General features: G+C 37.0%; 1 protein-coding gene across 1 annotated transcript in view; it reads right to left on the bottom strand.

The window, feature by feature from the left end:
• LOC311299845 (cytosolic 5'-nucleotidase 3-like) overlaps positions 1-16157 on the bottom strand; it is a 257523-nt gene extending 241366 nt beyond the window's left edge. The window contains exon 1 of the mRNA XM_084423722.1: positions 15981-16157. Within this exon, the coding sequence (XP_084279848.1) occupies positions 15981-15983 (3 nt within the window). The 5' untranslated portion in view covers positions 15984-16157. The remainder of the gene's footprint in view (positions 1-15980) is intronic.
• Positions 16158-17326: the final 1169 nt, after the last annotated feature.

Here is a 17326-nt window from a genome sequence, read left to right as displayed (position 1 = left end):
GATTGATAGCTTATAGTTGATAATAATATAGGCCTACCTAATGTACTGATGGTAACAATGTTGCGCTGTTGAGGCTTGCGCAGTTATTTATAACATATTATAGTTAAGAAACAATATATAGCCTAGGCTACACACGACCAGAGAGCTGTTTTCCTGAATGCCATCAAGACTGAAACCGAGACTGATTTCATAACAGTTCAATAAACAAATAGTTAAAATTAAGTCACTTACATTTTAGTCGCAATGACTGTTTTTTTTTCTGTTTCAGCAGCGAAAATAGTTCCAAACAAAGTTCACACCAGAACCATAGCGCATCTCACAGCAACACAACACTTGTTGCATTACTGAATGATTCAGTATTTTGAACGAATTGGTTGAGTCAAAGATTCAATTACCCATTCATAAACTGCCTCATTCTGAATAAATCTGAATAAATACAAATAAATTGTGTTTTCAAAAAGTGATGTAATGAAACATTGACAATTTAAGTTTGAAGGGAGTAAAGCCTCTGTTTAGGCTATTAAGGAAATGTAATTTTGCCAAAAGAAGAACTTTTATTTTAAATAAATGTTAATTTTAAATCAGCCTAATTCAATATGTTACCATATTATCATGCTTAATACTAAGAATTTGAATAATTGTAATGTGATGATCAGATGCAGATATCTAAATCAAATATGGGCGGTTTGCGGGTGGATTATTTATTTTTAACAGTGGATTCGGGTGACTCAAAGTGCACCAGATTAATGAATTTATCTTTAAAATGTACAACATTTTCTTACAGGGCGGGGGGGGGGCATGCCCCCGGACCTCCCTAGAGGTACCAAGCTCCACCCACAAAAATAATGTGGGAGACAAAGATGATCTACAAAAAATACAAATTTAATCACCTTATTATTAAAATACATTATTAAGATTTTACCACCTCCGCCTCATTTTGAGCCAGGAAAACCCCTGGTTATTTAATATAAATATATATTTTTCTCAAAATCTCTCTCTTTTTTCTCTCGACACCGCTTTAACTTGGCACGAAGTTCTGGAAAAACTTTCAGTGACGTCACGATATGCAAATTTGTTCAAATTCATACCTACGTAATCACCATGACCAAAATTGTACTTTGTTTAAATATTTTCTTTTACATTAAATCTTGAAAAAATATATATATATAGACCTACATATAGGTCCCTTTTTTTTTTTTTTTTTTTTGCTGTTACTGCAAACCAAAATATTTTTAAGGATGGCATAACTTCCATTACATGATGACTTAGTTTGCTCAGCAGCAGTTTAATTGTCTTTATCATTTGCTATGTTGTTTTGGTAAGATTGCATGGGTATTAACTGGGAGTGAAGACGTGTATGTTCAGTAATAGGTGCACATATCAAAGAATATCACAACACGCTTCTTTTACCAATCTGGCTTTCAGTTTTCATTAAAAAAAAGGACATTACACATTTGTGTTTTCTTCTGTTTTTTTTTTTACTATACCGCTTATTTGTAAGTTTGATGAACAAAGATGATCTCCTCTGTCGTTTAATTAGCTATGCTATGTTCTTTAAAACTATTAAACTATTGTTTATTAATTACATATTCTGTATCTGTTTATTTTCTGTCTTCTTTAAACATCAGATCAATGTTTTTTTTTTTGTTTTTTTTAATGCTACCTGGCTACAGAGTTGGTTTAGTCCAGTTCCTATACTGGTGAGGATTTAGTGTATTTAAGCCATACCTTCTCTCCTTAGTGTATTTAAGCCATACCTTCTCCACCTTTGGAGAAGCCAAGGTTAGGCCTTAGATCAATTAGGACAGTTAAGTAGCTTTTATAAACATGCCTTAGAAAAAAAAAAACATTACTGGAGTGCATCTTGAGACAAAACAATGGCAGTAAATATTTTAAGATATGACAGTGCAAGTTGCTTTCAGTTAAAACAGCTCAAACATCCATTTTAGTCTGGGACTAAGCTTGACCCTTGTCTGTAAAACTGGGGGATAGGGCCTTAAAAATTACGATTCCAAAAGAAATGTTTATTAAGAATTAGAATCTTGAAGGATATTAAGATATATTTAATACTTGTAGAGTTACAGGCACACAAACTTTGGAAAAAGAATATTTATGGCACTCAGACTAGACTATCTTCTATAGACTATATAGACTATACAGACTATACAGACTATATAGCCTACATATTCTATGCAATTGGGTTGATAGAAAAATATACATTTATTCTAGTTTCAATGTTATTTGTTGGTCATCTGGGCTGGGTTTCCCAAAACCTTCTTAACGCTACGTCGTTCTTAAAGTGTAAGTTGCAGGTTACATTTTTCACGAAGATAATGCAATGTGTTTATTAAACATAAAGAACTGCGCACCATTGTTTTTTTATACCAAAATGCTGATATAATATGAAAAGTTGGCACTTCTAACAGTGGTTTTAACCGCTCCCGCTCCCTTCCACTAGATGGGGCGTGACATCATAAGAGGAACTCACTAGTAGAGTTACCGTACGCTAGCAGCTATATTCGCCTTACATAACTTCAGAAAAGTTGGTTGTATGTTTTATTTGATAAAAAAAAATTATGGATAAAATAACTCCATTGTAAACATACTCGTGTGTGTTGACTTCAAGGGGACCATGATCCTGCCTGAAATGAGAATAAGCTATTCACAAAACAAACGGGTTCAGGCACGTCAGATCAGCCGGTCGCGGGTCGAGCTGTTCCACTAAACTCCAGAACGCGTTCACCTCACGGCAGCACATACTCTCCACTGCTGATTCAACTGGGTGGCATAGCCCACACAAACACAGTGATGGGGTCCATCATGGGGACATCGATCTCTCTTTTTCTTTTCTGACAATAAACATCGCTAATTAAATCGTGAGAAATTGATAACGCGTGGATTGAGGAAGGGTATTACATGACGTTTGAGGCGTCGATGAGACTAGCGATTGGAGCCTGACTGTGCAGTGTGTGCATCTCTAACGTTGCAGCTCTGATTTGGACTGACTTACTGTAAGTAAATAATGTCTTCAGTCGTTGTCCCTCCTTGCTATTCTACATGACGGCAATATTTTGAAAAGACTTGCTTGTTCCGTTATATTATCCGGGTTAAGTTTGCACCAGGCTTGACTAGCTCTAACGTAGCTAACATTACTCACCTGGCCAACACTCCACTAATTCTCCTCACACCAAGCATTAATAACTCTTTGAGTGCCATGGCTCCCCTCTCTCACGCCTGACCGGTTAAAAATTGTAGGGCTGTGGTCCATAAAGAATTTGATGGTTTCCCACATCCTCAGTCGTTCTCCAAATAGCCATAATACAGTAGGAATCTAGCAGAGTATGGGTTGCGAGTTCCTCTTGTGACGTCATCACCCAGTACCTGAAAAAACACGCTACCTTTGAAGAAACCCCAATAAATGTTATTTTAACGCATTTTAAGACAGAAATAATTAAATATATACATATAGAGCACTTTAATTTACACATTAATTGGCTGTGGTGGTTAACCTGCAACTTACACTTTAAGTTACACCTTAAGCTGTACCTTATCGTTAATACGCGTTAAGTATACCTTCTGTAAGTCATACGTTCGGAAGGTTGGTCTGGACCACTCTTAGCTTTACTTTATCACTTTTGCAGGTCTATACGAATATAATTCTGAAGTTTTAATACACCCAAACAATGTTCAATTAGGCTAATTCCAGAGTTTTCATGCAAAGAATAAAATTGTCATTATACAGATTGTTGTTAGATTTTTAATTATATTATTCAAAGGTACATCAGCTGCCGAACCATTAAAGGCTTAATGGTATATTTAAAGGGAATGATTGTGGTGATGAGTTTGCTCAAACCATGGCAGCGATACAGCGAATAGTTGTTCTAAAAGACGGCCCCGTCCGCGGAGCGCTTTTAAAGGCCAGTGAAAGCATACTGTCAGTTAAGTCATATTCGGACGCTAATTGTTTATCATGGGCTCGCACGGTATTTTAAACATTTACAGGGGTAAGTGATTTTATTGCTGTCCGAATCCATAATGTCAGTGTTTTTTCTCACCCAACCCGCGTAAAAATCCCTAGCGAAATCGTTTTTTGACAAACAGGTCGTGTGGGAATTTAATTGCCGTCTGAATCCACATCTCTAAGTTTACAAGAAGAGATTCAAAATTCACTGTTTAAATCCTTTTTGATCACTACTGAGTACCGTATGAAAGATGTACACTTTTATTACTGAAATGATTTAAAGTATTTACAAGAACAATATTTCATTGCAGCTCCACCTCAGGGAACAAAAATGGGAAAGAGATGAAAGCATGTAAAAATTTTGAAATGGCTATTGTGGCAGCACATGACTCATGACTCCCATGAGTCCTGCAATTTCAACTATTTCTGAAGTGCTTCTTTTATAAAGAACACAGCTTTCTCACATAATGCAGTGAAGCAGCCCCTGCACGGGAGAATAATTGATTCTCGAGCCATCGATATCAAACAATTCAGCACCATCGCCGCGGACAGCACCCGGTAACATCGCACGTAAGAAGGTATAGCAGCTTTCTAAGGTATAGTTCGGGGAACACGCCAAGTAATGGTATACCTTTAGTTAAGTTAAGAGTCTACCTTAAGAGTCTTCGTAGCGCGCTAAGAGACAACGTTATCGTGAAACCCAGCCCTGAACAACAAATAACGTTGAAACTAGACTAAATGTATTAGTCTAGTTCTCTTTTCTATTCCTCTATTCAGGAATAGAAAATTCCAGTTTTTAGAATTAGCATCTAAAAGGATATTAAGTATATTCCTTAATGCCTGTAACTTCTTGAGTTACAGCCAGTCATGCAAACTCAGGGCAAACTGTTGCCATATAATGCAACAAAGATTGCTAAAGTAAACAGACTTTACTAATAGAACTACCAATCTATGTGTAAAAATAAAATAATGATGCTGCCATCCGTCCTTCGGATGAGACGTTAAACCAAGGTCCTGACTCTATGTGGTCATTAAAAATTGGCCCTTGCCAATCATGGCCTCCTAATAATTCCTTTCCATTGAATTGGCTCTATCACTCTCTCTCCTCTCCACCTATAGCTGGTGTGTTGAGCGCGCACTGGCGCCGTTGTACTGTTGCCGTCGCAGCATCCAAGTGGATAGGGCTGGACGATTTTGGCTAAAATCATAATCGCAATTAATCAAACAAGTTACCTCGATTACGATTATTGAACGATTTTTTTTTTTTTTTTAAGTCTCATATGTCACTGGCAACGCTTATACTGTAAATATGTTGGTTGTTTTTATGGTTATTTTTTCTAATGAAAGAGTGCATTATCCTATCTTTGTGATTCTAAAAAAAGGAAACACACAGATAGCTATTAATGCTTATTTATTAAATATTTCAAACAATTGAATCAAACAAAGCATACAATGCTTGAAATAAAAACGTCTTATAAAAAAGTAATTTAAGTTTTAATGTAAAAAGAAAGTTTCCTAAAGATGTAGAAAATAAAGAACTTTTAAAAATAGTTATTTTTGTAAACAAAATAAATTATTGTAAATATTGCCATGCCATCTTAAAAGTAAAATATAACTTGTATGTCTTGTAAACAAAATAAATTATTGTAAATACAGTGGGTACGGAAAGTATTCAGACCCCCTTAAATTTTTCACTCTTTGTTATATTGCAGCCATTTGCTAAAATCATTTAAGTTATTTTTTTTCCTCATTATTGTACACACAGCACCCCATATTGACAGAAAAACACAGAATTGTTGACATTTTTGCACATTTATTAAAAAAGAAAAACTGAAATATCACATGGTCCTAAGTATTCAGACCCTTTGCTGTGACACTCATATATTTAACTCAGGTGCTGTCCATTTCTTCTGATCATCTTTGAGATGGTTCTACACCTTCATTTGAGTCCAGCTGTGTTTGATTATACTGATTGGACTTGATTAGGAAAGCCACACACCTGTCTATATAAGACCTTACAGCTCACAGTGCATGTCAGAGCAAATGAGAATCATGAGGTCAAAGGAACTGCCTGAAGAGCTCAGAGACAGAATTGTGGCAAGGCACAGATCTGGCCAAGGTTACTAAGAGCACAGTGGCCTCCATAATCCTTAAATGGAAGACGTTTGGGACGACCAGAACCCTTCCTAGAGCTGGCCATCCGGCCAAACTGAGCTATCGGGGGAGAAGAGCCTTGGTGAGAGAGGTAAAGAAGAACCCAAAGATCACTGTGGGTGAGCTCCAGAGATGCAGTCGGGAGATGGGAGAAAGTTGTAGTAAGTCAACCATCACTGCAGCCATCCACCAGTCGGGGCTTTATGGCAGAGTGGCCCGACGGAAGCCTCTCCTCAGTGCAAGACACATGAAAGATAAATAAGATTCTCTGGTCTGATGAGACCAAGATAGAACTTTTTGGCCTTAATTCTAAGCGGTATGTGTGGAGAAAACCAGGCACTGCTCATCACCTGTCCAATACAGTCTCAACAGTGAAGCATGGTGGTGGCAGCATCATGCTGTGGGGGTGTTTTTCAGCTGCAGGGACAGGACGACTGGTTGCAATCGAGGGAAAGATGAATGCGGCCAAGTACAGGGATATCCTGGACGAAAACCTTCTCCAGAGTGCTCTGGACCTCAGACTGGGCCGAAGGTTCACCTTCCAACAAGACAATGACCCTAAGCACACAGCTAAAATAACTGTCCACCAACGTTTACCATCCAACCTGACAGAACTGGAGAGGATCTGCAAGGAGGAATGGCAGAGGATACCCAAATCCAGGTGTGAAAAACTTGTTGCATCTTTCCCAAAAAGACTCATGGCTGTATTAGATCAAAAGGGTGCTTCTACTAAATACTGAGCAAAGGGTCTGAATACTTAGGACCATGTGATATTTCAGTTTTTCTTTTTTAATAAATGTGCAAAAATGTCAACAATTCTGTGTTTTTCTGTCAATATGGGGTGCTGTGTGTACAATAATGAGGAAAAAAATGAACAAATGATTTTAGCAAATGGCTGCAATATAACAAAGAGTGAAAAATTTAAGGGGGTCTGAATACTTTCTGTACCCACTGTATTGCCATCTTAACACTTAACAACACTTAACACTTATTGCCATCTTAACACTTAACAATAAGAGTAAAATATAACTTGTATCTCTAATAAACAAAATAAATTATTGTAAATATTGCCATCTTAAAAGTAAAATATAACTTGCATCTCTTGTAAACAAAATAAATTATTGTAAATATTGCCATCTTAAAAGTAGAAAATAACTTGCCTCTCTTGTAAACAAAATAAATTATTGTAAATATTGCCATCTTAAAAGTAGAAAATAACTTGCCTCTCTTGTAAACAAAATAAATTATTGTAAATATTGCCATCTTAAAAGTAGAAAATAACTTGCATCTCTTGTAAACAAATGTTAAATAATGCCATGTGCAAAAATAACAGCAAGAGCAGGGCTTGGACAAGGCACCTCTGATGGATCAGCAGGCTGTGTATCTTGTGTGCTCATTGCATTATAGTATGGGATGATTATAGTCTCAAAAAGATTAACACGTGTAAGCGCACACTTATCAATGAACTTGATACATGTTGCAGAAATGTTTTATCCATGCCTTTCAACTTGCGTGTACAAAATTCAAAATTGAATGAATGTGAAGCAATTTGTACAAATAGAGACATTTTTGTGAATACAAATGTTTCCCTTTGTATTAGTGTATCATAGTTTGCGCATGCAACACAGAAGATGTGCATGTGTGGATCAGGTGACACGCGTACATTCATTGACGTCTTTTCTGAGTCGATCTCATTTGATTCATTTGGATTTTGAGACTTTCTTTTCGCGGTTTTTAAGCATTTCCCAACCCACACACAAACAACTACAAATGAATAGGCCTGGTGCTAATTATTAATGTCTGCACAACTATCCATCTATTTGACAAATTCACAAATGTGCGTCACTACATTTAAACTAATAGCCTACAATACAACTTGTGTGTGCAAAATCCAAAACCACATGAATGTGCAGCATTTTGTACAAATAGAGACATATTTGTTAATACAAAACCTCGATTTTGTATTAATGTGGGCCAGAATTTGTGCATGCAACAAGTAAGATGTGCATTTGTGGATCAGGTGACACGCGTGCATTCATTGACTCGTTTCTGAGTCGATCCTATTTGATTCATTTGGATTTTGAGACTTTCATTCCGCAGGTTTCGCCTTGCAAGATCCACACACAGCTGTCTGAGAAAACCTGCTACCACTAGACGGCAGTATTCTGCTAAAACAGACAACGGCAGCATAATAAAGCGTTCTTCACCATTTAAGACGCTTAATGAGAGTGATATTGAAGCACCAAATTTAGTACACAATATTGGCCTACCTTATTAATAAAGCATACTTTATAGAGGCAAACAGATTACATCAGATTATGAACAACACCCATAGAAAACCATTATAAAACGCTTAACGTGCAATCGCGCGTTGCATGTTCAATAAGGTGTAGGCCTATAGGCTACTGAGTTTAAATATCACCGTCTTACTGCATTGACGTTAAGCTTTTTCTTTATAATATGCTCTATGGGAGGAAAACTATAGAGCCTACGGACAAGAGCCTATGAACGCGACGCGCGGCGTTTCATGTTAATGGCATTTTCCTTCCTGTAAAAAAAACTAAAAAAAAATGTTTCCCAGTTGCGTTCATATTATATGCTTATTTTTATCTGACTACACATAATATACATATTATACAAGCTTTGGAATTTGAAAATGTCTGTTTTTAAATGTTAAAGACGATTTTCACAGTACATTTGTTTTCCCTTGACCCTTAAGCCATTGTTATAGGCTAGTCTATAGCACGATTAGTTTTAACTATATGCAACCATTGTATAGCGACATGAAATATTAATTGAAAATCAACTGGCCCTACGTGTGTATAGCTGCATATTTGTACATGAGAATGCTTTGACGCGCTAACCACGGCTCATGATGCACAAGGGAACGTCTGCCAATTCCACTGCGTTAAAACAATTTGTTTTCATTCAAATTACTTTTAATATTTAAAAACAGACATTTTCAAATTCCAAAGCTCGTAGAAGGTTCCTGTAAGACTGATTTACAAGTAAAATTTGGACAATACTTCCCTTAATTGCTATTTTTAAATCTAAATTGAAAACTTATTTTTATTCCCTGGCATTTTAATTATCTCCTGATGCTGTTTCTGCCTGTTCTGTTTGGTTGTTTCTATGTTTTATTCTATTTGTTTTTACTTTGTTCAGCACTTTCAGCACTTTGGATAGCCCTGCTATGTTTAAATGTGCTTTATAAATAAAATGTACTTAATTACTTTCTTACTTTACTTCATGTACTGTATGTAGCCTGTATTCTGCAGAAAAATACTGTAATTCACTAAAAGGGTTTTTTCATGTTCAAAATGGTTGGAGTATGTTCCTAGTGACTAGACTGGCTTACTACAGGTGAAATTGTCCAAATACCTCCCTTGCCTATTTACAGTAAACAATATTTTTTTTTAAAAAAATTACTGTAATTAACCAAACAGGTTTTTGGTGACTTACTACAGGTGAATAATGCAACATTTCACCTGACTATCACTAGGAACGTATACTACAACCTTTGGAACATGAATAGAAAAAACAATTTACAGTAGGCTAATTTGAAAAATCGTACTGTTCAATCGGGATATTGGCTGGACATACACTAGGCTAAGTCAGTCTGCACACTAGGTATTTACCACAACCTTGGAAGTATTCATTTGAATGTATGACTGGACGTTTATATTTTTTGACTGTGAGTGGAATTTGCAGATGGTCCCTTTAGAAAATGCGGCGAATATCAAACCTAAAACGTACTTCACTGAGCTCTCGGACGGTTTCTCTCATACACATGCAAAGTTAAAAGCAACTGCATAATTTCATGTTAAGCTTTTTCTTTTTAACAGGCTCAGGAAGGAAAATGCCATTAACATGAAACGCCGCGCGTCGCGTTCATAGGCTCTTGTCTGTAGGCTCTATAGTTTTCCTCCCATAGAGCATATTATAAAGAAAAAGCTTAACGTCAATGCAGTAAGACGGTGATATTTAAACTCAGTAGCCTATAGGCCTACACCTTATTGAACATGCAACGCGCGATTGCACGTTAAGCGTTTTATAATGGTTTTCTATGGGTTTTGTTCATAATCTGATGTAATCTGTTTGCCTCTATAAAGTATGCTTTATTAATAAGGTAGGACTATATTGTGTACTAAATTTGGTGCTTCAATATCACTCTCATTAAGCGTCTTAAATGGTGAAGAACGCTTTATTATGCTGCCGTTGTCTGTTTTAGCAGAATACTGCCATCTAGTGGTAGCAGGTTTTCTCAGACAGCTGTGTGTGGATCTTGCAAGGCGAAACCTGCGGAATGAAAGTCTCAAAATCCAAATGAATCAAATAGGATCGACTCAGAAACAGTCAATGAATGCACGCGTGTCACCTGATCCACAAATGCACATCTTACTTGTTGCATGCACAAATTCTGGCCCACATTAATACAAAATCGAGATTTTGTATTAACAAATATGTCTCTATTTGTACAAAATGCTGCACATTCATGTGGTTTTGGATTTTGCACACACAAGTTGTATTGTATTAGTTTAAATGTAGTGACGCACATTTGTGAATTTGTCAAATAGATGGATAGTTGTGCACACATTAATAATTAGCACCAGGCCTATTCATTTGTAGTTGTTTGTGTGTGGGTTGGGAAATGCTTAAAAACCGCAAAAAGAAAGTCTCAAAATCCAAATGAATCAAATGAGATCGACTCAGAAAAGACGTCAATGAATGTACGCGTGTCACCTGATCCACACATGCACATCTTCTGTGTTGCATGTGCAAACTATGATACACTAATACAAAGGGAAACATTTGTATTCACAAAAATGTCTCTATTTGTACAAATTGCTTCACATTCATTCAATTTTGAATTTTGCACACGCAAGTTGAAAGGCATGGATAAAACATTTCTGCAACATGTATCAAGTTCATTGATAAGTGTGCTTACACGTGTTAATCTTTTTGAGACTATAATCATCCCATACTATAGATGTGAATCTTACTCATGCTCACTGTATGTGATCTTCCTCTCAGGGAACTTGTCCTGTCACTCTCTATGCATAAGCATTTACTCCAGGTTCTTACTAAGAAACATTAGCATGTTTACCTTTTCAGGTTTCAGGCAGGATCTGAGGCATGTAACAATGTTTCCTCCAGAACTGAAAACTCGTTCTGATGGGGAGCTAGTGGCTGGTATGCAGAGATACTTTTTTGAAAAAAATGCCTCACTTCCTTTGAAAAAACTTCCTAATGACCTCTTTGGCTTCGTTGCTTCTGATGAAGATGTAGAGGGCTGTGTACTCTCAGTGGTACTTTCCATGCGGACTGCAGCTGCTGACTCCATCTCTGTTTTCACTTTCTCCTGAATGGTGGCGACATGGTGCGCAGAAATGTATGTTGTTTTAAATCTGGGATCAACAAAACTGGCGGTGTCCAGTAGCTCTTCTGTGATGGGGTCTGAGTACTTCTCCTTAAGGTATGCAAGGATGCTGGTTTTGATTGTTTTGGTCAGCTCCACGTCATCTTCCTCCTCAGCCAGCACTCGTGAATTGAGGATGTGTAGGACAGGCTTCACAAATGAAATGGTCACATACTCTTCTCCTGACAGGCAATCTGTGAACTCCATCAATGGGGAAATAGCTCTGTTGACAGCCTCCAAGACATCCAGGTCAGCCCAAGATGGAACAAGGTGCCTTGATTTCTTATCATCAGCGAGGACCTATGTAATGGCTTTCTTTTGCTCAAGGACCCTTGCAGTCATCATTTGCATTGATCCCCATCTGGTGACACAGGCTGTTTTTAGCTTGTGTTGAGGCAGGTTGAGCTCTTGTTGCGCCTTCTTCTTTTTCCAACTATAGGAAAAGGCACTGACTATGTTTTTGCACACCCTCACTGCTCGCACCACACGTTGATCTTTCATTGCATTTTCTGAAATACACACACAAAAGAATATTAAATTATTGATGTTTTCAGAGATTTACAAACTGTAGCTCTAGCAAAATGTATACAATTGGAGAAACGCCTTATTAATCTGATATTATTTAAGCAGTTTAATAACACATCTACAGCTTGTTTTTATTTCTACTCTAATGATGACTTAATGTAGCGTTTTGTTACATTGTAATGTGAGGTTTACATTGTTTTATTGTTGTCACAGTATTTATTTAGTGTGCTGAAGGACAATTAATATTTATATAGCACCCTTTTAAACACATGTAACAAAGTGATTCAGCACAGAAAAGACAAGTCATATAAAAAACATTTAGACGTTAAAATGTATGATCTAAACAAATACACCCCTTTCACACAGAGATTCCAGAAAATACACGGATAAAGTGACCCGGGATTTGACCCGGGTTCGTTTGATTTTGGTTCATTCACACTGCCAGTGATTTTCCGGAATCAGAGAGTGATGCTGCGTTCCAGGCAGGTTTTTGAGCACGTAAATCACGACTTCAAACCACGACTCACGACTTTGTAGCGTTCCAGGCCAGTCACGCCAAACTACCTGAGCGCAAGGAATTGTGGTAGCTAGATGCGGCAATACACTTTCACGACATACTTATTGTTTCAGACACATAACATTGTAATACATAATCGTGTGTGTATTATTATCATTATTATTATATTATTATTAATTTGACTGCAACGTTATATTGTCCTAAAGTGTATTCTCAATGTGTACCGCCTGCAGAAACACTGCATCCGTAGGGGCTGCCATTGTTGTTTTGTATGGTTTCTAGTACGAGTTCACGGGTGGGAAGTCACAGGTTTGACTGCCGTTCCAGTGCACTTTCACGGGTATAAGGTTGGAAAAACACGGGTTACAGGTTGCCTGGAACGCACACACAACCCGTAACAATCCCATGAAGACACGTGACATCGATGTGACTTGTAATGTCTCAGCAGCGTCTTAAGTTTGCTTATGAGCTGCGATTTCTCTCGAGAGAAACCACGCTTGTGCTTTTTTTTCTCTGATTCAATCATAAACTTGCGCATTATGTACCGTTTCACTATGGCGAACGATCCCGGTTTCAGCGTCATCATTACGACACGGCATTATTACGGCTTTTGTTCACACAGCGCACGTTCTGGGACTGAACACGGCAATGTTACTAGGTCTCGATGCCGGCATCAATCCCGGGTCGTGTTTGCGTTCACACAGAAGGCACTCTGGCAATTTGCCGGCAATTTGCCGGGTTCAAAGCGCTGTGTGAAAGGGGCTATAAAGAATATAGCAGCCAGTCACCACCCACAAATTCCCAACTAGACTGAATATTATAGCATTGGTGCACTTACCGATTGCAAGGTGCAGCCTGTGTCCAAAACACTGCTTCCGTGTCCATCTGTTGAGCTGTGCAGCTTTGACAACATTAGCGCCGTTATCTGTCGTAATGGCCACAAGGTTCTCTTCCGTTAGTTCCCACGCAGAAAGCATATCTCTCAGGCCCTGTGCAATCATCTCTGACGTGTGATCGACTGGAAAATATGCTGCCTCAAGGCACCTGTTGCGCAGCTTCCATTCATCGTCAATGTAGTGCAATGTAAGGCTCAAATATGGTTCCATCGTCCTACTTGACCACAGATCCGTTGTGGCAGCAAAGTGCTTAACAGACTTCAGTTCAGCAGCTACCTTTTTATGACATGTTTGGTACATGTTGGTCAGCGCAGTTTGGGAAAAATATGGTTTTAAGGGGAAAGTACATTAACACACAGCTGCTGCTGCGCTCTCTGCTCAATGTTCCGCTCCATGTTTGCGCTGCGCGTTCTGCTCTGTCGTTAACGGCCCAAACGCTCCAATCATGTAGGCTACCGATCACGCACTGGAAAAGTCGGCTCAAATAACGTGAAATTTCTCTGTAGTAGACTTCTGTTTGCAATAGCCCTACTGAGCTGGTATAGTCATGCTGGGCAACAATGGTAAAAATGACCTGCTCTGATCACATGCTCTGGTAATAATAGCTTTGTAGGACTATATTTTATTTTGATAATTAGTAAAAAAAATTAATAAAAAAAAATGTTAAATTGATTATGTTGATTGATTATTGAAAAAGAATAATATATTGATTTATTGATGTTTAATATTATTTTAATATAGGGCTATTTTCTGTTCCTTTTTTTTTCCTGTGTTGTTTAATTTAATTAGGTGATTCTAAGTTTAAATATTGATGATTACAAGCTTGGGGGAAATGCAATTAATTGCAATTAATTACAGCAAATTGTGCAATTAATTAGTTATTTTTTTTAATCGATTCCCAGCCCTAATAAAAATATTATCATATTATATTTGTTTGGCTTCCTAAAGCACCAGTGTTAATGTAATGTAGACTGAGACACTGCATCACATCTAAAAAGAGTTTTAAGTTCAGGTTCAATTCACCTTGTACGTCTTCTTTGCACATTGAACATGGGTCGGAGCTCTTATTTTTTAACTCTCAAGGTGGACCAGATTGATGAATTTAACTTTAAAATACAAAATTTACTTTCGTTGGGGTGGGGGGACCTAGAAGGACTGAGGTCTACCTCCCATGTCTCACAAAATCCTGTGGGAAACACTGCTGCCAATCAGTGTTGGGTGTAATGCATGCATTACTAAGTAATTAATTACTGTAATTCAATTACTTTTCCCTTGAAGAGTAAAGTAAGTGATTACTCTGGATTGAATCCTCTACATTAGACTTTGTTAATTATTCTGCCTATTATTAATAATATTGTTGATGCTGCTACGAAAATAAGAAAACATGATGTTTTTTTTATTTGTTTTTTTGTTTTTTATTGTTGTAGAGGTGAAATTTATCAAAATCAGAAGTAAATCGCTGCAATAATATTGGTTTTGCACATTGGTTAACGGACATTTAAAGTGAAAATTCCGTCAACTGTCTGAAGCATCTTTCACAATGACCCCGAGCGAGCCATCAGGCAGTAGGCTATGTTCTGGGAGAGACTAGGGAGTGGAGAACTATTTTACTACCAAAGACATCTGCGTGCATAGAGTAGGCTAATTATGGGATGCAGAGAGGCAGATTATGGTATACAAAGTTTATGGGGTAAAAACAGGAGGCCTCATGATATAGCCTAAACATCTGTAAAAGTTTATGTGTGTGTGATATAGCCTAAACATTTGTAAAAGTTTATGTGTACACGTGTGTGTGTGTGTGTGTGTGTGTGTGTTCTATTAAGTGTTATTTTACTGAATAAATGCTTTGTATTCTAGATGTAACCCGTCCTAGCTATCTGTAAGAGTACAGGAGAGACCAGCTCGTTAATAAAGGATATATTCTGCAGTTTAAACTTTACAAGTTTCATTTTACAAGCGAATTGTCATGACTGCGTTTCCTAAAATCATCGAACCACTGGCACCAATGTTGCTTAGGATGCTGTAGGGAAACACAGCCCACCAAATGTGTATACATCAAATTTATAAGCTACAGATTATTAGAATAAATCATTGCGACATGACCATTTCTTCCAATCGCATCTTTTGTCTTGCACTGACTGATGTGCAACGGATTCATTGTTGATTTGTTCCGTTAATTAATTGTTTATTAGTTTAGTAGTATGAGCCTTAAGCTTTCATTCTTTATGACTTAACATTCTGCGCCACATGCCACAGCAGTAGAGTAATCATTAAACTGCGCCCACCTAAAGTGTTTACGCATACTATTAACTTTTTCATGTTCTCTTGACGAAGGCATTAGCAAACACAGGCAAACAGAAGTCAGCAATGCAATAGAGTTATGAAAAGGGTTATATAAATTATACCAATTTCTCAACCATAAACATGTTTACGCAGTCAAATACTCGTGGCAGACTGTCAAATCCTCGTGACTGAGAGAAAATTGTCAGTAATGCTGTAATAACTTACCATGTTAAGACTCGGTGGTGATCTTGGTTATTATTGAATTAAATAAATAATGTAATTACTAGGTGACTTATGCGCGCGCCGCTCACTCTTCTTCTTGTGTTTATTGACGGTCGGCAAAACATCATTGGTTGCGTTACCGCCACCGACTGGACTGGAGTGTGGAGCCTCAATGCGTAAAAAAAATAGTTGTACTCTTGGATAAGTTCCTGTTTCTCTCATAATCAGATAACTTGCTAGGGGCAGGCGCGGTTCACGCTCGTGCACAGTTTTTTTTTTTTTTTTTTTTTTTTTTTGTAAATCTTTACGATACAAGCAGTAAGAACACACAAATAGAGTCATTAATACAGAAAAAAATATATATAGACAAGAGCAGAGCCAGGGGGAGTTTCAAATAAATACATAAAAGATAGAGCAAAACTGAATGGTTTTAGCAGCCTTCTTATTTTTTGAATCATGGATGGATTTGATGTACTGTTCCGTCTCCTTACCAAAAGCAATAAAAGAAGGTTTAGAATTACTCAATTTGGCTTTGTGAATACGATATTTCCCTAAAATGATCAATAGATTAATTAGGTATATTTCTTTCTGTTTTTTTTACTTTTATCATTTAATAGTTGGGATACTAGAATTATGTTATTATTGAACCAAGTTTTATAAAATAAGGATTTATTCTTGAATTTAATAAGCCGATTATTCCAGATGAAGCACCTATGTGGGGAGAAATTATGTTTGTAGATTAATGACCATGCTAAGAGCATTTGTTTATGGAATTTAGATAAAATTAAGGGGATTTTTTCTATTTTATAATCACATAAAAGTAAAAATTCTAGACCACCAACCTTAGAGAAAATATAATTAGGTATAAAATTCCATGTAGATGTGGGATTTTTTAGACAATGCTTTATCCAATTTATTTTAAAAGTATAATTAAGGGTTGTAAAATCAAGAAAGTTTAGACCACCACGTTCAAAGGTGTTAATAATAACAGATTTTTTCACATAATGCGTCTTGTTTTTCCAAATAAAATTGAAAAGTGAATTATCAATGGAATTACAGAGCTTTTTGTTGACAAACAAGGGGATAGCTGCATATAAGACGGGATAAACCTTCTGCCTTTGTCAGCAATACTCGTCCTTTCAAGGATAAATCCCTCTGTAGCCATTGATTTAGCTTTTTCTTTGTCTTATCACTAATCAAATTAAAGTTTACAGAGCATCTCTCCTCCTCATTTTTCATTATAGTAATCCCTAGATAAGTGACCTTATCTTTGATTGGTATGCTACAGATCTGTGAGGTGTCGCTTTCTTTAAGGGAAAAAAGTTCACAAGCTGCAGAAAATAATTCTA

Source organism: Rutilus rutilus (genome assembly GCF_951802725.1).
Source record: "Rutilus rutilus genome assembly, chromosome: 11".
Lineage (NCBI taxonomy): Eukaryota > Metazoa > Chordata > Actinopteri > Cypriniformes > Leuciscidae > Rutilus > Rutilus rutilus.
Note: the sequence above shows the minus strand (reverse complement) of the source record. Positions and strands in the feature narration are given on the sequence as shown.